The sequence below is a fragment of the Strongylocentrotus purpuratus genome, unplaced genomic scaffold (genome assembly GCF_000002235.5).
Source record: "Strongylocentrotus purpuratus isolate Spur 01 unplaced genomic scaffold, Spur_5.0 spur5_scaffold_21, whole genome shotgun sequence".
Taxonomy (NCBI): domain Eukaryota; kingdom Metazoa; phylum Echinodermata; class Echinoidea; order Camarodonta; family Strongylocentrotidae; genus Strongylocentrotus; species Strongylocentrotus purpuratus.
Window position 1 is genome coordinate 2,197,100 of NW_022145607.1, and position 27,101 is coordinate 2,224,200.

General features: G+C 38.4%; 1 protein-coding gene across 2 annotated transcripts in view; it reads left to right on the plus strand.

The window, feature by feature from the left end:
* Positions 1–11,523: 11,523 nt before the first annotated feature.
* LOC105441125 (5'-nucleotidase-like) overlaps positions 11,524–27,101 on the plus strand; it is a 55,128-nt gene continuing 39,550 nt past the window's right edge. Inside the window, exon 1 of one of the 2 annotated variants that reach the window (XM_030994526.1) lies at positions 11,524–12,018. In XM_030994526.1, the coding sequence (XP_030850386.1) occupies positions 11,668–12,018 (351 nt within the window). In that variant the 5' untranslated portion in view covers positions 11,524–11,667. Of the gene's footprint in view, positions 12,019–16,549; positions 17,425–27,101 lie in introns of those variants that run through there. The other variant, XM_030994525.1, reaches the window with a different exon arrangement.

A 27,101-nucleotide genomic window follows, 5' to 3' on the forward strand; every position in this document is an offset into this window, starting at 1 on the left:
GTAATATACAAATAATGAATGGTTATGAGTTCAATAGTGCAAATATTTTCATGAGTTGAAAGATTAACATTCTATTCAACGAGGCGTCAGCCGAGTTGAATAGAATTAACGTTAATCTTTCAACGAATGAAAATATTTGCACTATTGAACGAATGAAAAACATTCATTATTTGTTTTATACAACATCGAAGAAGATCTAATAGAACGTTAATCAACAAATTATGCTTTACTCCTTATATTAAAAATAAATTAAAGTTGGAGTCAAGCCTTCTCGATTACATTGAGATTGCCTTCGCGTCAGATACACGCAGGAATACGCGCGCGCACGACTGAGAGGTACGCAGTCTGCATATAACCAAAAATGCACGGCGCATATAACCAAAAATGCACGACCGTGCAATATACCATCTATTGAATATCATGTGACCAACAATCGTCCAATCAAATGACAAGGATCCACGTAGGTGTTGTATAATAGGGTAATATTTCCCTGGGTTATACAGTATTGTATTTCTTTTATCATGTATAGTCATCAGTGGCTCTATTATCAACTATCTTACGTAAGATTTTTAGACAGGCTACAGTCATTATTACGTTAGCCGATTAATTTTCAAATAGAAATCAATATTCTGGTAAAGCTTTTGAAATTATGGGGGTCAAATCACTTTACATTGTAAAAACGGCGGCTGGTGCTTGATGTTTTACATTGCTCTTTAATGCCAAAGATGACAAGTCTCAAATCTTACATTATGGACATCTGAAAATGAAAAATCTAAGTTGTCGATAAATTTCTGACAGTTTTGAATAATTAATTATCACCCTGATACTGATAGAATGGAATAATGTCATATTTAATAATGCATAGTTAAATCGAACACAAATTTTTCTTAGAAGCATTACTCTTTATTTCGCATCTCGGCTGTTCAATCATCTATCTCAGTTAACCAGAAAAGAAACTCGGCTTTCAAACTTTGTAAAGGCGATCGATGGTATCCCCCCCCCCCCCACTGGCGTACTGGTTGAGGGGGGGGGGGTCTTGGGGGCGCCGCCTCCCCAAATAAAATTGAACCATGACTTATTTTCACAAGTAATGTATAAATGTTCGTGATATCACATGATTTTCAACAAAATGCTAGTTTCTCCATTTTTGTTTGCAAACTGACCCATTCCTAAATAGCCAGGAAGAGCATATGTTTTTTTATAGTCACTAAGGGCCTTATAGTGGCCACTAACAGTAACACTAATTCCTTTCCAGAAGCTACTGTGCAAAGCACTGCCGGGAGATAACATGCTACCCACCACTCGGGCTGAGCATGCACAGATTTGCGAACGAGCGTTCCATACTTACATCATGTAACACTGCCGTTAAGCGTCATATTACTCCAGGAAGTGCCTGAAAATGCGTCTAATTTGGTTCTAAAATTACAAATGCTTCTTACTCTGGGAGTAACACTGCCGTTAAGCACCCAGTGGGGGGAATTGAATTCAGAAAAGATTAAGAGTAGAGAACGGTACAACGAATCGTCTTCTTTCTCTAATAATCTAATGAAACGGCAAAGCTTCCGCGCTTCGCGCGGGAGGGGGGGGGGGGAAAGAAAGAAAAAATTTCAGACTAGGATTAAGAGTCGAGAACGATCCAACGAATCGTCTGAATCTTTCTCTAATAATTAATGAAACGCGAAAATGATTTCAGACAAGGATTAAGAGTAATAATTACATGAAACGACAAAGCTTCCGCGCTTCGCGTGGGAGGGGGGGGGAACTGAATTCAGACAAAGAAACAATAAAACAATTCGTCTTCTTTCTCTAATAATTTAATGAAACTTGAAAGCTTCCGATTTTCGCGCGGGATGGGCGAAAATGAATTCAGACAAGGATTAATAGTAATAATTTATTGAAAAGCAACGCTTCCGCGCTTTGCGCCAGGGGGGGGGGGGGGGAGGGGGGGGGGGGAGGACGGAATCCAGACAAGGATTAAGAGTCAAGAACGATTCAACGGTACAATGAATCGTCTTCTTTCTCTATAAATTTAATGAAACGTGAACGCTTCCGCGCTTCGCGCAGGGTGGGCGAAAGTGAATTTAGACAAGGTTTAAGAGTAATAATTTATTGAAACGTAAAAGCTTCCACATTTCGTGCGGGCGGCGGAGGGGAAACTGAATTCAGATAAGGATTAAGAGTCGGGACCGGTACAATAAATCGTCTTCTTTCTCTAATAATTAAATGAAACGTCATAGCTTCCGCGCTTTGCGCGGAAGGGGCGAAACAAGCTTTAAGAGTTGAGAACAGTACAACGGATCGTCTTCTTTCTCTATTAATTTAATGAAGTGTCAAAGCTTCTGCGCTTTGCGCGGGAGGGGAAAAAACTGAAAAATAACTTAGTTCTTGGCCCAGGGATTATAGGGTTAAATTTGTCGACATCTGGACATTGGCATTTTTATATTTGTCGGTGATAATATTGGTGGCTCGTTTTGTCGGTAATCGGCGGCCGCTTCACACCCCCCCCCCCCTCCCCATTGACAAAGATCTAGCGACGCCCCTAATAACGACACAGTTTATACACTCGAGATAATTTTTGCAAGTACTACTGGTGAAGTACCGGACCACCGTCTTTGTGCATTGTGCAGCATCAAAGCATAATTTATACAACGTCTCACGACGCGACAAATCACTTTTCTCTAATTTCTAACCAATCAGAAGGCCTCTTTTTTCCATGAAGTGCCGGTGGACATTAATGGGCCAAATATGGTTCTCAAATTGCAAAAGATCCCTACTCTTGGAAGGGGTAGGAAAAAGCAATTTTACGTCATATTACTCCAGGAAGTGCCTGAAAATACGTCTAATTTGGTTCTAAAATTACAAATGCTTCTTACTCTGGGAGGGGGCCAGAACCCCCTCCCAGACCCATCCCCTGCTTGGTCGCTCCGCTCCCTCGCCGTTGAAGCCTCGTTCTGTCGCTTCATCGTTTTACATATATTTCACCCCTTGCCATTTTTGCCCCCCCCCCCCCGGTAAGAAATTCCCGGATCCGTCACTGATGCCCATACCCCTTGAGCTTCGGGGGCTTTGCCCCTAGACCCCTCTTTGAGAAACGTTCAGCGGGGCCTGCATGTTAGAGTGGGGTGATTCGGATTTTTTTTTTTGTCAGCCCCCCCAAACGTTTTTGCTCATTACGCCACTGCCCCCATACATTCTAATTGTTATTGTCTTTCTTTCTCTCTCTCTCTCTCTCTCTCTCTCCCTCTCTTTCCCCCCTCTCCCTCGCTCGTTCACTCAATCTACCTCTGATGATTCGTTTTTATGATAAGGTGCTTGTGATTGACTTAATTGTATTTTTTCTTCATAATTTCTGATGTTTAAAATACTAAGTGTAATTGTTACATGGCAACATTGTTCAGGTAAGAGAAAATGGTGCTAATGTAGTGACTTCAATGCTAGATGAATTAAGGATAATCTGAAAGACGACCTTTGTTAGTATATTGTATGTTTTGCTATCCTTGCAGTCGTTGGCCGTTGATAAAGGACAATCCTACCTTAATAGACAAAATAATACTCTAAAAGAAAGAAGAGCAATCAGAGAAGCAGGCTAGTGAATGTTATCAGACCTTATCAGACCAAAAATAGGAAATTATGAATCTCTGAAAGTTGAAATCACTCTACGTATTGGCACCTTAAATGGGCTGAATCGTTAGAGTCACCCAGATGTAGTAGGAGACAATCTTCTGGGATGTTTCAACTCAACAATGTCTAAAATAACAATTTTTCAAAATGTATGTCTTACGAGGGTCTATCCTTTGAGATGACCTATACAAATAATTATGCTATCCATAATGTTGAGTCACTGCACCAATTTCTTTTTTAAACTAAGGTTTCCTACGGAATTTAGAATTCATTTTTAAGGAGGGTTGTACGAGACATGCTCCAGCTACACAATAGACCAGTTTACCAACATATTCAAATGTGTGGATCAGGGCTCAAATTAATTTTTTGTCCACGGGGGCTCTTCCCCCCAAAAAGAGCCCCCGTGAGCCTTCTCACAGGGGCTCTTTTAGTACTGACGGGGGCTCTTGTTTATACAAAGATCCATACAAGCTACATAGCTGTTACTTACTTTCATCCCCTGGTGACATTCTCTCGGTTTTTTCCCGTTCTGCACATTATTCCCTCCTCATTATTCGGAGCAACCTTTACATTCTTTCTTTACTGAGCCGCGTAGCGGCGAGGCGATTTTGTGTGTGTGCTATTTTGGACAGGCGCGGATCCACGGGCCGATTCTACCGGCCCGCCCCCCCCCCCCACTAGCCTCACAAACCGGTAAACAATAGGATGGTAACGTACATTTTACCTTAAGAAATAAAATAGAAAACGCCCCCCCCCCCCTGACCTGCCAGTGACACAAATGCGGCATCAAAATATTTGTGCTTCTCTGACCGTAATTAAATTCCTAAAACCTCTGAACCCCCCCCCCCCCCCACCAATTTACGCTCGCTACCCTCTACCTGATCGTAAATACTTTAGACCCCCATTTTGATAAACGTTCCGCGGGGCCTGTGTATATAATATATACGCATACAACACTGATCTTTATGATGTCTTTAACGTGGCCTATCTTCTTCTCCCCTTTCAAACGAGAAAGAAAACAAGGTCATTAAAAGAGATTAAGCGACAAATAAGTTGAGACGTTCCATTCAATGTAAAATACTCATTAAAGAATACATTTCTCCTAGTGATCTTACAACACAGTGGCAGATTTGCATGGCTGTGATTTGTAAAAGTCGTTTTTTCAAAGAAGATTCTGGTGAAAAGCATTGCTTATTCAAAAAAATCCTTACAACAATTTGAATCACAATGATTATTTTTCGTATGATCCTTTTATTAAATAACCTTGTTTTCTTTTTTGTTTGCAGGGGGAGAAGAAGCTATGTCACGTTAAGAAATCATAGAGATCAGTTGTCTTATGCGTATATACATATGATACCAGAACAAAATATTGATTATCAGAATGTCATTTTGGAATACCTCTATACAAATACTTAAGCTCGTATCAGTATTAGTATGAGCCAATATAAAGCTATTATTCTTTATTCAGTTCAGTATAATGATTTTCCTCAAAAATAGTTTTGCTATTTTTTTAGGGTTGAGACGCTAAGAAATGGTTTCAAATGTATATTACACAAACCCTGAACCATTGCAAAATGATGGTGGTTCCCTCTCTCTCTCTCTCTCTCTCTCTCTCTCCCTCTCTCTCTCTCTCTCTCTTTATTTTAATCATGCATTATCAACTAAAGCAGCAACCAAAAACTTAAGGTTATCTGTATAGGTGAAAGTAAGAGTTAAAAAGAAAGTCATGCTAAAACGGCGCTTCACTTCCCCCCCCCCCTTGAAAAAAATAAAATAGATTAGTAGTCCTCCTCTCCAGCATCTCCCCGCTTTAATATTAAAAAAAACTGGACCCCCCCAAAAAAAAAAAAAAATATATATATATGTGCATTTATCCAGCCCCCTCACATGTGACGTCCTTTTAAGCACTGGCAGTGCCTTAAAGACCGTCACCACTACTGGGCCAGAAGGGATTAGACCACACAGAGAGCCATCGAGGTCACTGTGACAGGTGGCTATCTCATTAACTCAGCTCTCATTTAACACAAGAAAAAGAGGATCATGGGGGACCAACAGGCACCGATTGGGGAAGTTTTCTATATAGAGGGAGCAAGTAGCTACAAGTATGGCAGTGTCCCTTTAAAAGGAGGTCACACGTTGCAGTCCACGTTCTCATCGTGCAAATCTAAAAGTCCCTAATATTGATTTACTGGTCGTGGTTCATTATTTGCTGGTCATTTAAAATTACCAGATTTTAGCGGGTTTACGCTTTCACAACGAAAAACTTCTCCATGACCATGTTTCTGCCCTTGCGCGATCGCCTCCAGCTCCAGCAGACATGGCGCGGCAGCGGGCACACGTACCGTTACTAACGGCGCAGTAGGCACTGCACTGCAAGCTGAATCGGTAATAATTAATAGGCCTACTCATAGAACGGGAAATCTTGCACGCTAATCTAAGTTCCGTTTCATTGGTTTAAGGTTTGAAAACTGAAACTAAATATTGTGTTAAAGTTATAACAGAAAAGATAATCTTTATTCTATAATTCCACGGGGGCGATTTTTAATTTTGCAATCGCCCGCGTGAACAACCTGACGGGGGCGATTATGTAGCTCACGAGGGCGAATCGCCCACCGCCCCCTTGTATTTTGAGCGCTGCCACCAACTAATTTCCGAACATCACCTAAACCATACCCAGCACCCCGAACCGAATCTGAACCCCATTGCACCGTAACCCTAGTTCAGATTCAGGCCGTTCTTTATTTTTATTCTTCTATCACATGCATCTATGTACACACAGTGCGGTTTCTCCACTGATCGCGCAATCGAGGTCCAGATTTAGAGGAATGGCTAGGTCCACTTTCAACGTTGAGGGTGTGTTATTTTATCAGCTGATTGGGTGCGCTAAACGGAAACGGTACAGAGGCTGGACTACCGTATCCCTTACCCTTTATCTTTGATAACATAAAACCAGGATCAACCGTGACCGGATTGAATATCAGAGCACCAGTCAAGGATAAATGAAATTATAACATTTTACCTAGAAGGAAATATTCAGTGTACTTCAGTATGAATCTTTTTTAAATGCCGTACACCATGTGAGACATAGACAACAAACCGTTTTGTAAGGAATAATTGAATGAATCAATGAACATATCGCAAATATCAGGCCAAAATACTATGTAGAATTCAAATGGAAACCCATCAAAAGGGTTCCTCTAGAATTTGTTTTTCATCTTCAGATAGTTTGGGGATATCTAAATTATCAAACAGTTCTTCATTAAGATCTTCATTTTGTATATCTCTACCAAAATTAGAATATAGGTTAGAATAAAATAATTGTATTTCTTTAAATTTTTTATCTGGGTCTGAAATTATATTGCCTTGTACATCTTGGACTCTACTAATGGTTTTCTTTTGCCAGGATCTATTTTCTAAATTACAAAAAAAAAAATGAACATTTTTATCCTTCTTCTAGCCATCTTACCCTTGATCTTATTTTTAATCCTTTTGTTTCAAAATCATAAAATCTTCCAATTCTTCGAGTTTCAACAATTGAGAATCATCATTGGATGTACTATTACCTAACTGTGATTTAATTATATCTATATCATACATGAGCTGATCTTTTTTCTTTCTTTCTCTCCTTTTTCTTCCTTGTAGAATACTCAAAACTAATTCCAGTTAAAGGTAATACAAAGTTTTGGGAAATTTTGGAAATTGGGTGGATAGTGATTCTTTAAAATTTTGATATATTTGGATGCCCCTGTGGATGTATTATAAGCACCAGAAAATTTAGCCCCTCAAACACTTGTGTTTTCGAGAAAAATTGAATATAAAAATTTACCGGTGCTCCCGGTAAATTGTGATAAATTTCAAATAGCGCATTCGGCCGAACAATGGTAGCTGCGACCATGAAAATCTCAGAAATTGTAGTTGTGATATATAATTTCCAAACGGGAATAGCCAACCGGTCGATTTTAGTCAAGAAACATCGTTTTATATTGTGTGTGTGTGTGTGTATTTGGGTTTTTACAGACGTGTATCAATCAGATATGATTATTTACGTCTGGGGACCGACTTTTAACGTCACCATCCGAAAGACGTGACTCAGTTTCGAACCTGCGTTCTCGGCTGAATCAGTTTGTAACTTCCACTGTTAGCTGGATTACAGGCGCACGCCACAACGCCTAGTTTAATTAATTATAGCTTAATTAATATCGTGACCTTGAGAGGGAGCTATATATCATACAGAGTTTATTATTTACAATTTCGGTTTCAAGCGCGACAACAATCACTGAATATTGTAGGATCGCATATGCTTCCAATATGTTCATTTTAACCAAATTCATGACCCCATACCAAAACTTTGTATTACCTTTAAGGTACATGTACATTTCAGTGAGTCCCATAATGTGTTTGGATTACATTCTGAATCTTTATGAATTTGTTTGAATTCTTTTATTTGATCTTTTATCATTTTAATAAAATCAGTGTCATGATGTAAATAAGAACAGTTAAGTTTCCAATAACTTCTACCTCTAAAAGGTTCATTACATTGAACTGGATAAAAACAACTAAATGATCTGATTGGATGCCTGGAAGAATTTTTGATATTGTTTACAAAATTACTCGAAACCAAAACGTAATCCAACCTTGATAGTACCCGAGGTGTTTTTTGATGTCTTGTATACTGTCTTAATGTTGGATGATAGTGTCTCCAAACATCGACTAAATTATAGTCATCAATGATGATTGATAGCATGTCGCTGACCTTACTATTATAATGTTGTTGTGTAGTACCTTGATAATCTAAGGGGCCAGTTTATACTGCATTAAAATCTCCACCAATAATCAGAGAGGAATAGTCAAATTTATCTATTTCAGCGAAAACTTCCAATAGAAAATCAGGGTCATCAGTATTTGGGGCATAAATATTCACCAGGGTCACTAGCACATCGTTTAACTTATAATTTAATATTAAAAATCTACCATTGGGGTCATAAAATGCTGAAATCACCTTGAGTTTCTAATAAGTATGGCTACACCTCCACTATTGGAAGAAAAACTAGCGAATCAGGCAGATTCACCCCATTGCGACTTCCAAAAAATCTCGTCTTTTTTATCAGAATGTGTTTCTTGCAAAAATATGATATCATTTTCAATATTTCTCATATATTGGAAAATCTTCCTTCTTTTGACATAGTCATGCAATCCCCGACAATTAAAAGAGCTCAGTTTTACTAACATGGTTGTTGTATTTCTAGAACTTACACGCAAAAATACCTTTCTAAACAGCCTACAAGTACATGTACATAGAATATAGTGCTTTGATCAACAAACAAGCAAACAAATATTTTCAAATCCAATCCTAAGCTAATCTTGTCACAAAAAAGAGAAGAAAAAAAAAAATCATTAAAGAGAACAAAACAACGAAAATGTGCAAAGGCACAAAGATTAAACTAAACCAAAGGCTTTAAATCAATCACAGCCTTGGTCAATAGTACAAACAACGTAGAAAACGTAGTACCGATTTGAAGTGAAGTCAAACTAAAACTTTAGACTCAAATCCACCTCCCCCCCCCAAAAAAAAAAAATTAAAAAAATTAAAAAGCAATTACTACTGCATAGTGCAATGATGGCATTCCTATGGTGCATAATACTTACAAGGCAAATGATAAAGAGTATATACCTGTTCTAGGGGCCAGAAGGGCACCAACATGCCCCACCCCTTCATTTTGCATCTTTAAGGACCGTATCAATGTACTAAAAAAAATAATCAAATCACAAATCACAAAATCACAGGAGGGATTAGACCGCCCTGCAAGATCACTGGACAGGTGGTTATCTCATCAACTCAGCTCTCAGTTAACATAAGAAAAAGAGGATCATGGGGGACCAATGGTCACCGATTAGGCATTGTTTGTTATATAGAGGGCGCAAGTAGCTACAAGTAGTGCAGTGGGCCTTTAATGCATAACATTGCATAATGCAAATCCAATTTTAAAGACTAATAAAAAACAAATTTTCAACATGAGTAATACATCCAAACTACTTTCAAGGTTCCTCATCCCCTTTGTTGTAATAACAAAGATCAAAATGTTTGAAAAACTTAATGTTTCTAACCACATGTATTTTCAAAGTATGTAACATTAAAAGTAAAAATAAAAAAAAACCCATTTTGAACATAATAGTTATTCTCTTCTGGATAAATTGAGAAGTTCACTGATGGTGTACGAAAACTGTTTTGATCTAATTGTTCCTTTCATTCAACATAGTAAGATCAACAGGTGACATTCCTTAAAGGGGAAAAATGAATACAATGAAATACAACGTTTCAGATTTGTTTCTTCCTTTTTCTTTCTCACTGAAATTAATATGTATGGATCTCAAAATTCCTCACAATCACCGTTTGTCACAAAATTGTTGGTTAATCCTCCAGATTGGTCTCACATCCCAAGACAGGATACTGATAAAAACTGGAATATCAGAAAGATCCTTCATTATGATAGGGCTATTGAATCTGGTCACTCCTTTGACTTGAAAGTGATTAATCTTTCACCTTCGTAGTACTTTATTGTAGATGGGTAGACAAAGAAAGCCTTTTCCCAGACTTCCTCAAGCTATGCAGGTGTGGGAGTAGTTTCTTCCTCTGCATCCGAAGACGCTGGCTCAAATCTTCATCCACATATATTTTTTCCCTTCTGGTCTGCCAGCCTTGAACTCCTTGATGCATGACTTGCGTGATGCCTCCTTCGTTTGATAGGACCAAAATGCAACATGTATGGGTCTCACTTTCACCTTCCCATTCACTGGCTGTGGTGGAGGGCTGGTGGGGGTGCGATGGGCACGTTCTATGTCTGCGAGCTGAAGCCCGCCGGGCTCGAATTGTGACAGGAAGCGATGCATGAAATTTATCATATTATTGACGCCCTCTCCTTTCTCTTCTCCTTCTGAAATCCCGAAGAAGATTAAATTCTTCCTCCTAGACCTGTTTTCCAGGTCATCAAGTTTGTCATAACATTTGTCAAGTTCGTTCTCTAATTTCTGCACTTTCTCTGCACATTCTTTCTCATGAAACTGAAACGATTCACGTACCTCCCATACAGTCTGCATTCTATCTTCAAAGTCAGACAGCCATTTTAGCAGGTTGCCCTCGATGGCGCTGCTAGTGCTACTACTGTTCATCTTCTCCATCTCCGAAACTTCTTCTGTTGCTTTATCCGTCTTATAAAGTTTCTTTTTGGGATTTCCTTGTAATTTGCTAGGAGTGTCTTGCCTTTTTTTTTAATGAAAGTCCGTCAATGCAGCTTAATAATACAAGATTCTTCGAGGTGGAAATGAAAACGTGTGTTGCTACGCGAGCGCCATCTTCCGTCGATGGACCTCGCTTTGATGGAGTCTGTTAATTCTGGCGAGCGAAGCGAGTCAGAGAAACCGAGCACGAGCGAGGGCCTCTTGACAAGTGATCTGAATTATATATTCATGAGACCCGATTTCCTACTGAATTATGCATGCATGCATGTCTAGACCGCAGCGATTGTGTGTGTGTGTGTGTCAGGTGTAGTGTGTTCCGGGATTGCCCAACTAGGCTAGTCTGCAAGCACAGACCCTAATTTGACACTTTATCAAAAATCATTGTGCCTTGAGAGAAGCCTAGCCAAGAAACCTACTGGTACCTACTGGTTGTACCAATATAGGTCAGGAGCAGCTTTAGTACATGGCCTATGGTAGTCTTATAGTGCAGACTCCCTTTTACGACTGACCAGGGTTTGTGCTTGCAGACTACAACTAGGCGGCCAGTCTCGCTCTCACGGAGGGGTTGATATTACGTAATAGTAGCTCTCTCTGATTGGATGACTTTCACAGACTTCACTTGGGTCGGAATATTCGCCGAACAAAGTAAAACATAAGAAACTCAGATTACTTGTCAAGAGGCCCTCGCTCGCGCTCGGTTTCTGACTCGCTTCGCTCGCCAGAATTTACGGACTCCAACAACTCGAGGGCCATCGACAAGAGGCTATTCGCTACCTTGCTTCCCATCTCTCCCTTCTTGGATAATTAAACATGGATATCCTCAGTACTCCACGGTCAGCTCACTGGCTACTTTTATTGATCTGTATAGTGTCCCAGTGTGGGGCAGACTTCCAACTGACTGTACTTCACACGAACGATGTCCATTCGCGGGTGGAACAGTTCAATAAGTACGGATCAGAATGCTACCCCGAGGAGGCGCGGGACGGGGAGTGCTTCGGAGGGGCCGCAAGACGGGGCACCAAAGTCCGAGAGATAAGAGAAAGTGATCCGAATGTTCTTCTTCTTGATGGAGGTGACCAGTTTCAAGGCACCTTTTGGTTCTACATCTTCAAAGGGGCAGTTGTGTCGCATTTCATGAACATGATCGGCTATGATGCCATGGTGAGTTCAGTGCAGAGCAATAACCACCTTAAAGCTATAGACCAGTTTTGGAAACGCCCCCCCCCCCTTTTAACAAATGAAAGGGAAGCTCTCATTACCAGTAATGTAAAAGAATATGTTTTGACTAATACGTGAAGATACAAATGTTGCCGCGAAACCCCCTTCTAATATTGATATATTTGGTAAATTATCATATCGATCCGGCCTGGTAGATATCACGAATGCACTTGAACCTGTTATTAATGAGTTAATTACAAAACTCATTAATAACAGGTTAATAAAGTAACGCGTCACTAGGTCCCCAGTAAAGAAACATCCACACATTTGAATATGTTGGTAAACTGGTCTATATTGTGTAGCTGGAGCGTACTACTTGGAATGAATCCAGTCTGCATGAATCCAGTCTGCATTCATTACTTGTTATTTTGTCTTGCAAGCGTCTGACAAGCTTTCAGGTTGGCAAGAACAACCTTTATTAAAAAAGCATGCACAAAATTTGAATATGTCAGCAAACCGGTCTATTTCTCCTCTGTTAATACCCTATATACACTAACCAATTTCCCAACATCACCCAAACCAATCACTGTGCCTAACCCTACCCAGCACCCCGAACCAAACCTGAACCCCATTACCCCCGTAACCCTTACCCTTTAACCCTTACCCTTTAACCCTTACCCTTTAACCCTTACTCTATGACTTGGATGAAATCAAACCAGGATCGATTGTCATCGGATGGAATATCAGAGCACCAGTCAAAGATAAATGAATTATAACATTTTACTTGGAAGAAAATATTCAGGTTACTTCAGTATCATTCTTTTTAAAATGCCATACACCATGTTAATCAGATCCAAAACTCTACCCCACGAAAAAAATTCTCTCATATTCGCCTAATCATTCGATTATGATGTTGATTGAGATTGAAAACATCACTCTAAATACTATGTCTCAAGCGGATGCACGCTAGAGTTATAGAATGTGAATATTCTGACATGTAGGATGCTAATTTGCATTTTTTATGGTCGATCTCTTAAATAAACTCTTATTTATAAGAAATTTCTTTTGGGTAAATTGTAATAATCATTTGAATTTAAGACATATTTTATTTGTTTGTTTGTATGTATGTTTGGTGTCTTTATTTGTGTATTGTAGTATGTTTAGAAAGGAATATATTTCATATTTTTTTTATTATAAAAAAGGGTCAACCTTTATATAAGGATTATGTTTCCTTTCAGGTTACAACCTATTCCGTTTATTTGATGTGCTCGTCAAATATGTTCTTAATGTGTATTTTATGTTATATAGCTGATTGTTATATGAAATGTTGTCTCTTTAACTGAATGAATAAGATTGAATTTAATTGAATTTGAATTGAACATAATTATATGCTGATGTTTATACCTTAGTTACACCAACGAGACCGAAATCCGACCGACACCAGACCAAAAATTAATTACACCCCTCCCCCCAAAGAGTAAAAGTAAATCGATTAGTTTGAAGTCTGTTTGACGGTGTGATTGAGGTCTTAATGTGCCGGTAACAAGGTCACAAGTATCATTTGGGGTTTTAGTTAATCCGTCTTGACTGCCCGGTCCAATATAGTCTAGTTATGGACCCTATATGATTTTTGTTATTCGCCGACTATAAACGTTAAGCCGAGTGATTGGCGCGATCCTTATTGACCGCCATATATATCCCCACTATTCTCGCGCGATTAGTGGTGATATGGCGGTCAATAAGGATCGCGCCAATCACTCGGCTTAACGTTTATAGTCGGCGAATAACAAAAATCATATAGGGTCCAGAACTAGACTAGGTCCAATAAAGAAATGTGTCTAAATATACATGTCTATATTTGATTAGGCTTCAATACGTCCTCTGAATGGACCCTTTCTAAACGAGGCCTTTTCCCAGTGCCAAAAAGCATTCCGTGCCCTTTTATATCGACTTATTGACTGGGTTCATACTGAAATTACCCTCTATTGATTAAATAATTCGAAACGTCCCTTTATAACGGAATAAAGCAGAATATACACTCTTATTTCCACGGCGTCAAATTTCACTCTAAATGGCGTCAGCTGGGAGTCAACTCTATTCCTAGTTAAAGTGACACGGATTCCGAATCAATTTGACTCGGATTGTGTGGCATCAGCTGAGAATTGACTCAATTCAGAGTCAAGATGACTCCTTTTCCGTGTCACTTTAACTAGGAATAGAGTTGACTCCCAGCTGAAGCCATTTAGAGTGAAATTTGACGCTGTGGAATTAAGAGTGTTATATGGAAACGTTTGCTTTGATTTGTCCCCGCCCCCTCCCGCACTCAGTGTTATTTAGGGTACGCATATGCGTGTACCAACCGACCCCCCCCCCTTTTCAGCAAAAGTCCGGTGTGTAAAGTGAATACGGCTCGACCTTTTTCTTTTATATACGAGCCTTTTTCAGCACCCCCCCCCCCCTTTTCAGCAAAAGTCCGGTGTGTAAAGTCAATACGGGTCGACCTTTTTCTTTTGTTACGAAAAGGACATTTTGACAACACGCATGGGGTCCGTCCGTTCTCGGAGTGGGGGGGGGGGGGCGGGGATTTGTCTCATAAAAGAAGTTGACCACAAACTGACTCCCACACGGTGTTGAGTGCTCAGGGGTCACGGGCCACTGGCTTCACCGGGCAGGTAGTTCCATGATGTGAATGGGTAAATTAACTATTACAACATGAGGGGACACATTACATTGTACAATAGGGACACACATTGTTTTTATTGTGCAGAACATACTCTTTTATTGACTTACTTATTGAATGAAACTATAAAAGCAAAATGCATATTTTATTCTAACAATTGGAGTACAAAGAATAATAACAGGTGAATTAAATGCATAAACACCACCCCTGGGAAAGAAGCATTCATAAATTTGAATACATATAGTTGATAAACGACTCCGCATGAAACTATAAAACCTAAATGTAATTTGCGTTCTGGCAATTGGAGTACAAAGAATGATAGCAGGTGAATGAAATGCTTCAACAACACAAACACCAGAGAAGGAAGTATCCATAAATTTGAATAATTTAGTTGATAAACGATTCCGCATGTGGACGTTTGGTGGAGCAGAAAGCAGTGGATTCTTAACAACACGAACCCATTTAACAGAATGTCGGAACTTAAATTAAATTTGGCACGGTTGGAAAATGCATCTTTCTACCCTACGACTTTAATGGTACGATCCAGTAAATTAAAACAGTTAAATGGCTCTTATTTTAAAATTACTCATTAAATAAAACCCCAAACTTCGGTGATATCAGACAATTTTTTCAAAATATGTTATATCTTACTAATAATTAAAAAAGATGTATAAACATTGTGAAAGAGTAGCATTTTACGATAAAAGACACCGATTGAGCGAAGATAACGTCATTAGAACCTGTTTATGTGCGCTTGCATCAGGGAATTCAAGGTTAAAAAGTCAATTCAGAAGCTGATAAGTTATTGGTCAAGCCTTTTTGTTTCCTCTATTCCGACAAAATTATACAATCAATAAAAACGAGTTTACTACCAGAAGAAAGCTAACAGTTAGTATTTTCATCAACCGTGTGCCCCAAAGTCACTTGACCACAGTGCAACGAGTGAGAGCTTGCGAGAGCGGCCAAAGTATGATTGAAACTCGCTTTTTGCTCTTCTCCACCGCAAAAAGAGACGACATTGTGCTGGATAAATTTTTTTCCGACAAAAGTACAGAAAATTTGCATATGGTCTTTTTATATTATACTTTATGAAATGTTACCCGAGTGACTCCCGGGCGCCCCAATGCTGGAAAGAAACGCACATTTTAGAAAACTTCACTTTTTCATGGAAAAATGCGTATTTGTTCTATGCACGTCGCAAGTCAGATTGAGCGGATGATACAACGTTTCCATATGATACGAAACAATAAGCAATATAAAGAGAGATAGAGAGGAAGAAAGTGAAGTCGAAAATAATTTAGAACTGTCTGTTTTAAAAAGTGGAATAAGTTGTATCAAGCCATATTATGTTCATGAAAATGTATGATGAAAAAAAGAAAAAAGATGCAGAAACCAATAAATCAAATCAAATCAAATCAAATCAAATCAAGTTACCCCATAATATAATTAGTAGTACTACATTGTCTTGGTTTAATATATTTTGTAAAAAACACCTTTTCGACAGATTGCTATCAGATACATGAATGTATAAAACAAGATGAGGTAGCCATATATGAAGTGTACGTTATGTGTGTGTGTGTGTGTGCGTGTGGGTGGGTGTGTTTGTGTATGTGTTGTAATTGGGGGTGGGGGGGTATACTCATCTGCATAATCTGTTATGTTGTTACATTTTGACATACACACGAGTTATACTCGTTGTAAAAATGTTACTCCTTGCCATTATATGCCATTATATACCTACTGTATAGCCTACTATGTACAGGAGCCCCATTCACAAGCTGTGCTTCACTGGGGTCCCAAACCTATCATTCTTGTGTTCCTTGTTGTTATATCTTATACTATTGTTTATGTTTGATTTGGTTTGAATAAACTTGAACTTGAACTTGAAGATACGCACTGTGTGGAGTGTATGAATAGAGAAAGTGTAGTACATATAGCGCCCTCTATCATGGTCCCATATATAGCTTATGTCATAGCAGACGACATTCGGCATTATTTCATGCACTACAGGATTGTAGTACCATCACCAAGGTGGGATATCATAATTTACGAAGGTCATTATACTGTTTGTTCCTAGAGATAGACAGTCTTCAGCTGAATCTCAAATAACATCATGATATGGATTGTTTTCCTTGCTGATCAAAGTCCGAAAGTGCCATTACATTGTATAACAAAACCAACGGATCTTCAAAATAAACTCTGAGCTATATAGCTGCGGCCCATCATTCATTTTTAACTCAACGCACGCTGCTCCTTCTCAACCGGAGAGCTAGCCATTGTCTCCTCCTTCGGCTGGTATTGACTTTCAAGTTCAGTCGTGGATATACGAACCATCTCGCTACCTTGCTTCCCGTCTCTCCCTTCTTGGATAATTAATCATGGATATCCTCAGTACTTCATGGTCAGCTCACTTGCTATTTCTTTTGATCTGTATAGTGTCCCAGTGTGGGGCAGACTACCAACTGACTGTACTCCACACGAACGATGTTCATTCCCGGGTGGAACAGTTCAATAAGTACGGCTCCGAATGCGACCCCGATGAGGCGCGGGACGGGGAGTGCTTCGGAGGGGCTGCAAGACGGGGCACCAAAGTCCGAGAGATAAGAGAAAGTGTTCCTAATGTTCTTCTTCTTGATGGAGGTGACCAGTATCAAGGAACGATGTGGTTCTTCATCTATAAAGGAGCCGCTGCGTCACATTTCATGAACATGATCGGCTATGATGCCATGGTGAGTTCAGTGCAGAGCAATAACCACCTTAAAGGTATAGACCAGTTTTGGAAACGTCCCCCCCCCCGGGCCCCTCTCAAAAAACGAAAGGGAAGCTCTTATTACCAATCATGTGAAAGAATATGTTTTGACTAATACGTGATGATACAAATTTTGCGGCGAAACCCCCTACTAATTATTTGGTAAATTATCAGATCGATCCGGCCTGGATAGATATCGCGGATGCACTTCAACATTGAACATTTGGGCATTTATTTCTGCTTTTTGCGAATTTAGATTGAAGTATTGTCATCTAAACCTATGAAGGCAATATTTAAACAATATTGAATGGATATTTTGCACCCACAACTCCGGAACCGCAATTTTACCATGCACTATACCGGTCTTTACCTTAAAGGTAAAGACCAGTATTGGAAACGCCCCAATTTCAAAAAATGAAATGGAAGCTCTCATTACCAATCATGTGAAAGAATATGTTTTGACTAATACATGATGATAAAAAATTTGCCGGGAAACCGCCTACTAATTGATATTTTTGGTAAATTAGTATATCTATTTGACTGTGAGAGATATAGGGTAGTCCCATATACATCTTTCTGTGTATAGTGCTTGTAACTTTACGAAGAATGATGATTGGAGTACACACCAATACTTATATGCTAGATGATCAACCTTTTCTGATCAATTCCACAACGTTTCTTTCACAATGCAATCGCATGACCATAACTGGTCTTTACCTTTAATTGTATGTGAAATGATACGCTTTGGTGGGATAGATAAATATTTTTGTTATGCCTCGTGATTTCTGATCATCGCTTTTACCCCACAAAGATTCATGATTGGTTCCGCGTTATTCGTCTTCTTTGTGAACTTTCTATCGCTTGTAATATTTGCTGGTTAATTGAGTAACGTCATCATGTATCAACTATCATATATCGCTAACTGGAATGATCAATCATTCCAGTTATCAAAATGATGCTAGAGTAAAGGTGCAATGCAACATTTAAAAGCCGAATAAGAATGTAATGACCATGACTATTAACTCATTTCTTGGCACCCGGTCGAATTCGACATTATGTAGTTCGTAATACCCGGTTATTTACTATTGTTTAGTGTTAGATGCACCACTTTTCCTCATACAAGTAATATTTATGTTTTAAATACGAATTAACTTCATCTTTCACAAATGTCTAATAGTATGCATGCCTATGTATCACTCCTTATTCAAGTAATGTTTATGTTGCACATTCGATTTTTCTACAGTGTTGACAAACATATTACGTCGGCCTTATGCCAAAAGGGCCTTAACCTGCTTTTGACCATTCCGAGATAATCGCGTTTGAAGTTTTGGCCTCTCTAATAATCAAAAGTTTGTGGTCGTTTTTGTTTGTTTCTGAAGTCAATTTCGATAAATATGTTAAGTTATTAAGTTTTACATGAAATGTGTTAAATTTGTTTTAAAATATACAGAAGTATTCATGCTATGTGCCAAAAAACATGTTAGGGGCTTTTTGGCATATGGCTTGAAAGTAGCGTATTTATGCCAGAAGGGCCGTAACCTACGCGTACCCCACGCGGCGTTCTGCCAAAAGGGCCTTAATTCAATTTTAGAAAAGGTATTTTTGATATCTGAATATTTTTATTAATATAATGCAGCTTTCGGTGAAGTTATTTTTTAGAGATCGTACATTTAGGACACCTTTTTCGTTGTTTATTTTCATTTATTTATTTATTTATTTCTGATATTTTGACAGGGTAGCCCATTCACCAACAAGTAGTGGTCTTCCATGGGGCCCTGAATGAACATATTTACATCGTTTATAACATTTATACAGAACAGTTACACAAATAATACTCGTTTGCAAAATAAACATAATCATTAACCTAGTAAACAGTAATGTCAATAGGAAAATATTAATTAAGTCGCAGTTATGTGAATAAGTCATGTAAATATTACAAAACATGCACGTAGTGTATGTACGGCTGAGCCATTCACAAATTACAACTTTGTTTAAACAATCTCTTAAATGAATTGACAGAGGAAGCCGTTCTCAATGAATTATCTAGCTTATTCCATTCAAATATGGAAGAAACAATTGGGCTACACTTATAACAATCAGTGTGAAATCTAGGCACACGTAAACATCCACTGTCTATTTGCCTTGTATGATGCTCATGTACATCATTACAGTCCCATCCGTTGACATCTGTGTATTTCATGAGTCAGTTGCATTTCATGCATCCACATCTAACTTAAATGTCACTCAGAATTCATGATCTAAATTCATGACATATACTTTCAGTGATTATTTTAAGTACATTGTGTCTATCGTAGACTAATCGTGTTTTTAATGGTGTTTCTACTGATATTTATTGAATTAAATGGAAACTACGAAATAATCTGTCATTGATAAAAAATAAATAAATTGCCGTGTAGGTTAAGGCCCTTTTGGCGTAAGGAAAGAGATGAGATACGCGTTAAGGGCCTTTTGAAATTCATATTTATCTTCCTACAGAAATCGAATTTCAACAAGTGAAGCACATCATTTTAAAGAGAATGATGAAATCTGCAAGGTGATGTTAATAACTCAATAACCCCCAAAATCGGGTTAAGGCCCTTTTGGCATAAGGCCGAATTATGCCACTCTTTCTATTTGTAGTTGCGCTCGATGCTCACCTAAGCTTGGGATATTAATATCATTTTCATTTTATTTCCCCTTTTTTCTCCTTTGGATTGTGTGAATGGGATTGAATTGTAAGCCTACAAATTACATTATCAACGATGACCCATATTACATTATCAACGATGACCCATATTACATTATCAACGATGACCTTTATAACATTATCAACTATGACCTATGTAACATTATCAACGATGACCTATATTACATTATCAACGATGACCTATGTTACATTATCAACGATGACCTATATTACATTATCAACGATGACCTGTATTACATTATCAACGATGACCTATATTACATTGCAGGCCTCGGGCAATAGCACGATTGTAACCTCCTCTTGAGCGTATAAAAACAACTATGTCTCTCAAAGCAGTCATTATTACTATACAGTGCGTCCCAGAAAAAACGAAACCGAGAATTATCGATGTTTTATCATAACTTAGTCACATTTATAATTGATAAATGACACATAATTATTTGGAAAGCTTAGATTCCCCTCTTTCATTTGATGCAACTCATATGATGCATATTTCACGATGTGTGATTAAAATGAATTTGTAGAGAGGAAACCAAAAAGTAAAACATCGATAATTCTCGGTTTCGTTTTTTCTGGGACGCACTGTATTATCAACGATGACCTATATTACGACTGGAAACTTGCTCTGTTTTATACGAACTTCATTCATTCTGCGGAGTAATGAACAAAAAACAATGAATGAATTGACCTGCATGCATGTACCTTCTATTTGGTATGAACTTGAGCCCGGAAGATCACGTCATCATTGGGAGGTTAGTATCTATGCGATCAGATTATTCTGGTCCAGAAGGTTTTCCGTCGATCGATTGTTTCCGACCGACATCCGTGTCAAGACCACATTCTATAAAAGGTACATTGCTCATTAATGACTACATTATTCTACTGAATAATACCAACGACTGAGCCTCTGAGGGCTTTACCAATAGGTTTAGAGTGTATAGGGAGAAAGTGTGGGAGGGGAAAGAGGGGGAAGGAGAGAAAAATTAGGGAGGAGTGGATGAGAGAGAGGGGGAGGGAGAGCATGTGAGGAAGGAGAAGAGTGGAGGGGCAAACTAAATGAGAAAGCGTTGGAGAGTTTTTATTTTTATATAAGTATGTATTCATTATATAAATACGATTTGATCGGGATAAGAATGTTACCATAGCAACAGTACCTCATCTCCCATCTTATTTAAGACGAAGCTGATTATTATCGCAATCCTCTTGACGATATCATCCGAACTGATTATTTTCGCCGTCGAAACGATTATTTTCCGGAAGATTAGGTCTGACTTTGTATGTCAATAATTTTGACATTTCGGCGACCCAATCTCATAATTGCCTCAATAAGCCCTCTCTACGTTTTCTCATACGAGAGACTTATGCAGACGAATGCATGGAGAAACCTGTTATTAATATGCATTTCTTTGATTTACCTCAGTTGTAAGTGTAAAAAAAGACCCATCACAGTGGCCTAAATTGGAAATCAATTGAACGATGTTTATAAATTCATATCTTTGTATGTGTAATGAATACATGTGTCATTATCAAGCGGTCTTAAATATTTAAACTATGTAGGAAAAACATGAATTCAAGCCCTGGTTCGGTTAGAAAATAAAAATGTATCTATTTTTGACAATCTGCACTCAGGTGAGACATGGGGACATGGTATGATTCCCCAAGTCAATGGAAACTAAATTGCCCCATGCTCACACCGCGTCCATGTAGTGAGAATAGTCCCCGGGAAATTGAGATCGTCTGATGATTTGGGTATTATTATTTGTTAAGCATTTAGAGACATATTTGTACTTCATATTTGTGTGTATGTACAAATCCAAAAAATGGCGCTTAATATTAAATTGATAAACATTTTACATCCCATATCATAACCATAAGTGTACAGCGCGGACCTTGAATAAAGAAACTAATATTACTTTTTGACAGACTAATCGGTTTCTGTCTCTTTTTTGATACACGTTCATGAATTTTTCTTCAATTTCCACTCAAACTTTAAAACATGTTGATACTAAGAAGAGCGTGATCTGATAATATAGACAATTGTATTGGAACCGAAAGCATTCAATGTTTATCTCCCCACGCGTTCACGTTCTACTTTTATTGAGATAGATAATTATGTTAATCGTTTGCGGGAATATAGTTTCATCCACATTCTTCTTTGTATTTCTTGGGGTTGATTTACCGATCGTATATACAAATGATGTCCGGAGCAAAAGTATGACCACTAGGGGCATTCACACCCACAGCGATCTACATTTGCCACACTCCACCCAGGTGAAGTAAATGGGTACCTGGTAGGAATTTATTCCTTGAAATGCTAGAACGCCGTATGGCAGCCGTGCTAAAGCCAGGGTAATAATCGGGAGCGCCAGGAGGGTCAAATCTGACTGACATGAGCGCTATACGAGAACCCATTATTATCATTATTATAATTACAGAAAAAAGTAAGATTTAAAAGTCGGTTTTTGTGCTAGGCTGATGATACTTTAATTTAGAAAAAGTAAATTTCCTGTTTGAGGGGAATATTTGTCATTTTTTTGAGCGTCAAGTATAACGCCTGGCTGGAATGCTCCCCAGGGAATGGAGATTGTGCACACAGTGAGTGCGGGCAAGCACTGAATCCAATGACCGGGGTAATAGTATATTTGTAAAGCGCTTAGAGAGATCGTAGATGTATTAAGCGCTATGTAAAAGCGGAATATTATCATTATTCTAATTAAAATGAAAAACAACACTCCCCATATCATCTCTACTCACCGCATCCTTATATCCTTATTACTTTCCTTTGCCATCGCTTCCTTTTGGTATCATTTATTAGCGGCATTGTTCATGATGTTTATCTTACTTTGTTCTCGAAGATGGATCCACAGCTAGCTTTATTTCCATGTTCTACTCTCCTCCGAGTGTCTAATTCATATTTTGAATTCTTTCAATTTAAATTTCATCTACCATTTTCTGTTTTGAAAATACATTTTCACATTTTACAAACTACATTATTCTAATACTTTAACATAGACCTACTGAGAAAAATGAAACAATTCAGAAGCATGGTTTGAATACTGGGGAGAGGGCGTAAGATAAACCAAGGGGTTGTGAGAGTTATACATGAGTGCCTGACATGAATATAAACATGTCGATGAAGAAGAAATGGGTGATGAGAGGAAGAGAATAAGAGAAACGACTGTAAGTAAAGAAATAAAGAAGAAAAAAATTAAGGCAAATATTACGTAACTGCGGCAGGACGGGAATGACATGAATAACAACAAATCGACAATTTATTAGAAATATAGATTGAAGGGACAATAGCAGCTGATTCTACGAACTCGGTCTTTATTTTTCCTGTAGTGGATACGGTTCGAGTGATTGCGTGGACTGATACGTGTGACGTCCATTCAAGGCAGTGCATTAAAAGGACGTCGATCGTAGCAATCCCCATTGACTTCGTGCGAATCTGAAAGTCCCTATTATTGTATATTGGACGTACAGTTGAGTTAAGGCATATAAAGGCTGAGTGCCACCACGCACATAAGAAAGAAAAAGGTTAAGAATATACTGATAAAGAAAGCAATGCTTTTGTGATTTGATGAGATAGTAAAAGTTCACGGAATATTTTGTTCAAGAAATAGCGCTTCCTTCTCCACAGTACGACGTTGTTTACCCTTTCCGCCTAGTGACCGCAGTAGGTTTACAAGATATGGAAACAATGGAAAACCCCATTTTGTGATAAACAAACATATTTGACAAGGATATGAAACAAAACAATTTAGTAGAGAGAGAGAGAGATAGAGAGAGAGAGAGAGAGAGAGAGAGAGAGAGTCTGAACATCTATCTCTTGGCCATTAAATCATTACGATAAAAAGGTAATAAATCCACAATTATTGTAATAGTAACAAGGATCATTGAATTTAATTATTATTTACTTCATCTACGAAGAAATAAAGTAAGCAAACGACAGTATAAATCAAAATGGTGCTCATTGTATACTGCAGCAGTACAACAAGGGCGATGAACAGACTGTGCGTTGCCTTTCTTGCTTAGTATCATTGAATTTTAGACTTCCAATTGTCTGGGCCACTTGTAATACTCTGGTTATATTTGTGAAGGATCGGGGAATGACATGTTTTAAATAGAGTGCACGACTTCCAGGTCATCGCTAAAGGTCGTCCATGGTCATACCCCCTGAAGAAACTAGATCTGTCTTTGACCTTTAACACTCCATTACACTGTCATCTTTCATCCAAGGTGTAGGTCACTTTCAAAGAGGGCATCTTGGTGTTAAAGGCATTAGTTAACATTTTCACAAGGATGTGAAGTCAATCAAATTTATTTATAGAATGTAGGCTACCCCCCCCCCCACCACACACGAAATTTTTTAAAATGACCAACCATCAATATCTCAATGATGTACCCTCCACATAACGGTATGTAAACGCTCGACTCGTTGTAAATCAAGTTACACCTATAGGAGCTTATACATCCTTGGTTAAACGGGTTACTGAATCAAGGAGGCTCCTGGGTGGAATCAAATAAAGTTAGTTTGTGTAATTGTTTTAGCACAAATTATTAGTACACATAAATAGGGGAAACGTATTGGGGACCTTTCGACACTATATTTTAGAATATCTTTTACTAAACATTTTCACTCCAAAATGTATCTCTCTTATTGTATCTTGTTGTTGTATCTTTTATTTGAACATTATTCACTACAACGTGTATAAATTACAATCCTTGTATTTCAAATGGTTCAAAACGACCGGCTTCATTCATGTACAGGTGATTGTGGTGTCAGTATATTCCTCAGATGGTTGATCTTCTCAACTTTCACTCGTCCTCTGCCATCGCTATCGCCATCGCATCAGGTAAACAGATGTTGGGATTAAAAGAGATGGTTTGGTTTTGGTGTAAACAATAAAAAAAAAAATGATTTGGGAGTTCCCCTTTTTCTTTGTTTTTGAAAAGTGATCCAAATGTGAGATCACCTTGCAATAAATTAGCTAACACTTGAGATCGACAAGCCAGTTCTTAAATACTATCTGCGCATGGGCAGATAAAGGTCATTTGTTCTCAAATTGTAAAACCCATCGAGGCGAATACTGGTATCGTGCTCATGAAAGTTATGTAATCCCTCATCAGTATTCATTTTTGCACCGACAGTACATTTATCTGATACACAGGTGGAAGTATTCTTCTAAAGAGGCAAACAAAAGGTATTCATGAAGCACCTCCATCACTTTGGCAGTGATTATTCTAAAATGCACAAGTGGGGCGTATTCATCGTGTAAAAGATCTGTGGATATTTTAGGGTTATATGCGTTTCTATGCTATTTAAGAACTGGCTTATTGTGGTACGTCTTGCAAATTAGCTTCCTTTAAAGGCACACTGCCATACTTGTAGCTACTTGCTCCCTCTATATAGAAAACTTCCCCAATCGGTGCCTGTTGGTCCCCCATGATCCTCTTTTTCTTATGTTAAATGAGAGCTGAGTTAATGAGATAGCCACCTGTCACAGTGACCTCGATGGCTCTCTGTGTGGTCTAATCCCTTCTGGCCCAGTAGTGGTGACGGTCTTTAAAAGTTTTGATTTCAAATATGTAGTTTTGGCGGCTTATGATTAAAATATCAATTCATTCCCCTCACATGCTTTGCAAGTCTTTATAATAAGGAAGGCATACAGTGCGAAGGTTATAAAGATTATTCCATGCTCAATAACAACCATTTATTTTGTTACAAAAGGAAACCATATACAATCCGGAGAATAGGCCACTTTCGTAATGAAACCATATTTCATGCATACGATTGTGCCTCGTTATCGAACATTTCATTCATCTGTTACGAATAAATGTAGTTCAATTGTCAGAATGCATAATATTGCACTATATTACGTTATTGTTAGTAGGGCGAGCCATAATGTTTGTCCTACCCGGCAACAACTATAATGATATTGGCATTCCGGCTATTGAGATAAAATTATTAGTGACATTTAAATGAAAATAATTCGAAACGAGGTCATTTACAAAGACGTATGCATTAGATTGATACATTACGATAGGATTGGTATTGATATGCCTTCACTTGAGACTCGAAAGAACTCAAAGTGTAGAGGCTCATTATGAAATCAGACGGTTTATACATGAAAGGTCCAAAAACAGAAGGAGGGTGGGCTGGATAATGTCACATATTCTATAAAGTTAGAAACAAATAATAACAATAGTGTCAAAGTTCAGTTTAACGGCGAATTTATAGCGTACGAACACAATTCTAGGCGTTTTGTTTAAATGTTCAAAGTCTGGAATTTAGATTATAAATATTAATAACACGAACTGATTTTTGTTGATTTTTGACCTGTTCAAATATGATGGAAGTGGTGTGCTATTCCAAAATATAAACGTGTCTCATTTCCTTGGCATGTCATCTCTTATTCGAGCTTTTAAAGCCCTACCGTACTACTTGTAACTACTTGCTCCCTCTTTATAGACTAGCAAGGCCTAATCGGTGACCATTGGTCCCACATGATCCTCTTTTTCTAAATGTTAATCGAGACCTGAGTTGGTGAGATAACCACCTGTTAGTGACCACCCTGGGTGGTCTAATCCCCCTAGCCAAACTAGTACAGACGGCCTTTAATGACGAGGGCTGTTCAGACAGAGCAACTCGAGAAAGAGTCTGGCTGGATAGGTATTGTAATACTCGTTAGGGTGAGAGGGTATCAATGTGACCGTTGTCAACTTGAGCTTGGAGCCGAAGGGAATGTCAAAGGTCAAGGGCTTGATATTAACCTACAAACTCTCGTGTCATGACTTACTGACGAATCTCACTTGAAGATTTAAAGAGATTTATATCATATCATGTGAACAAGTGAATAGTAACAAGCGAGTCTGATTTGATACATGTGTCTTATCCCTTTCCTCTCATTCTCTCGAAATGGTGGATGAAGCCAGTTACAAGATGGATG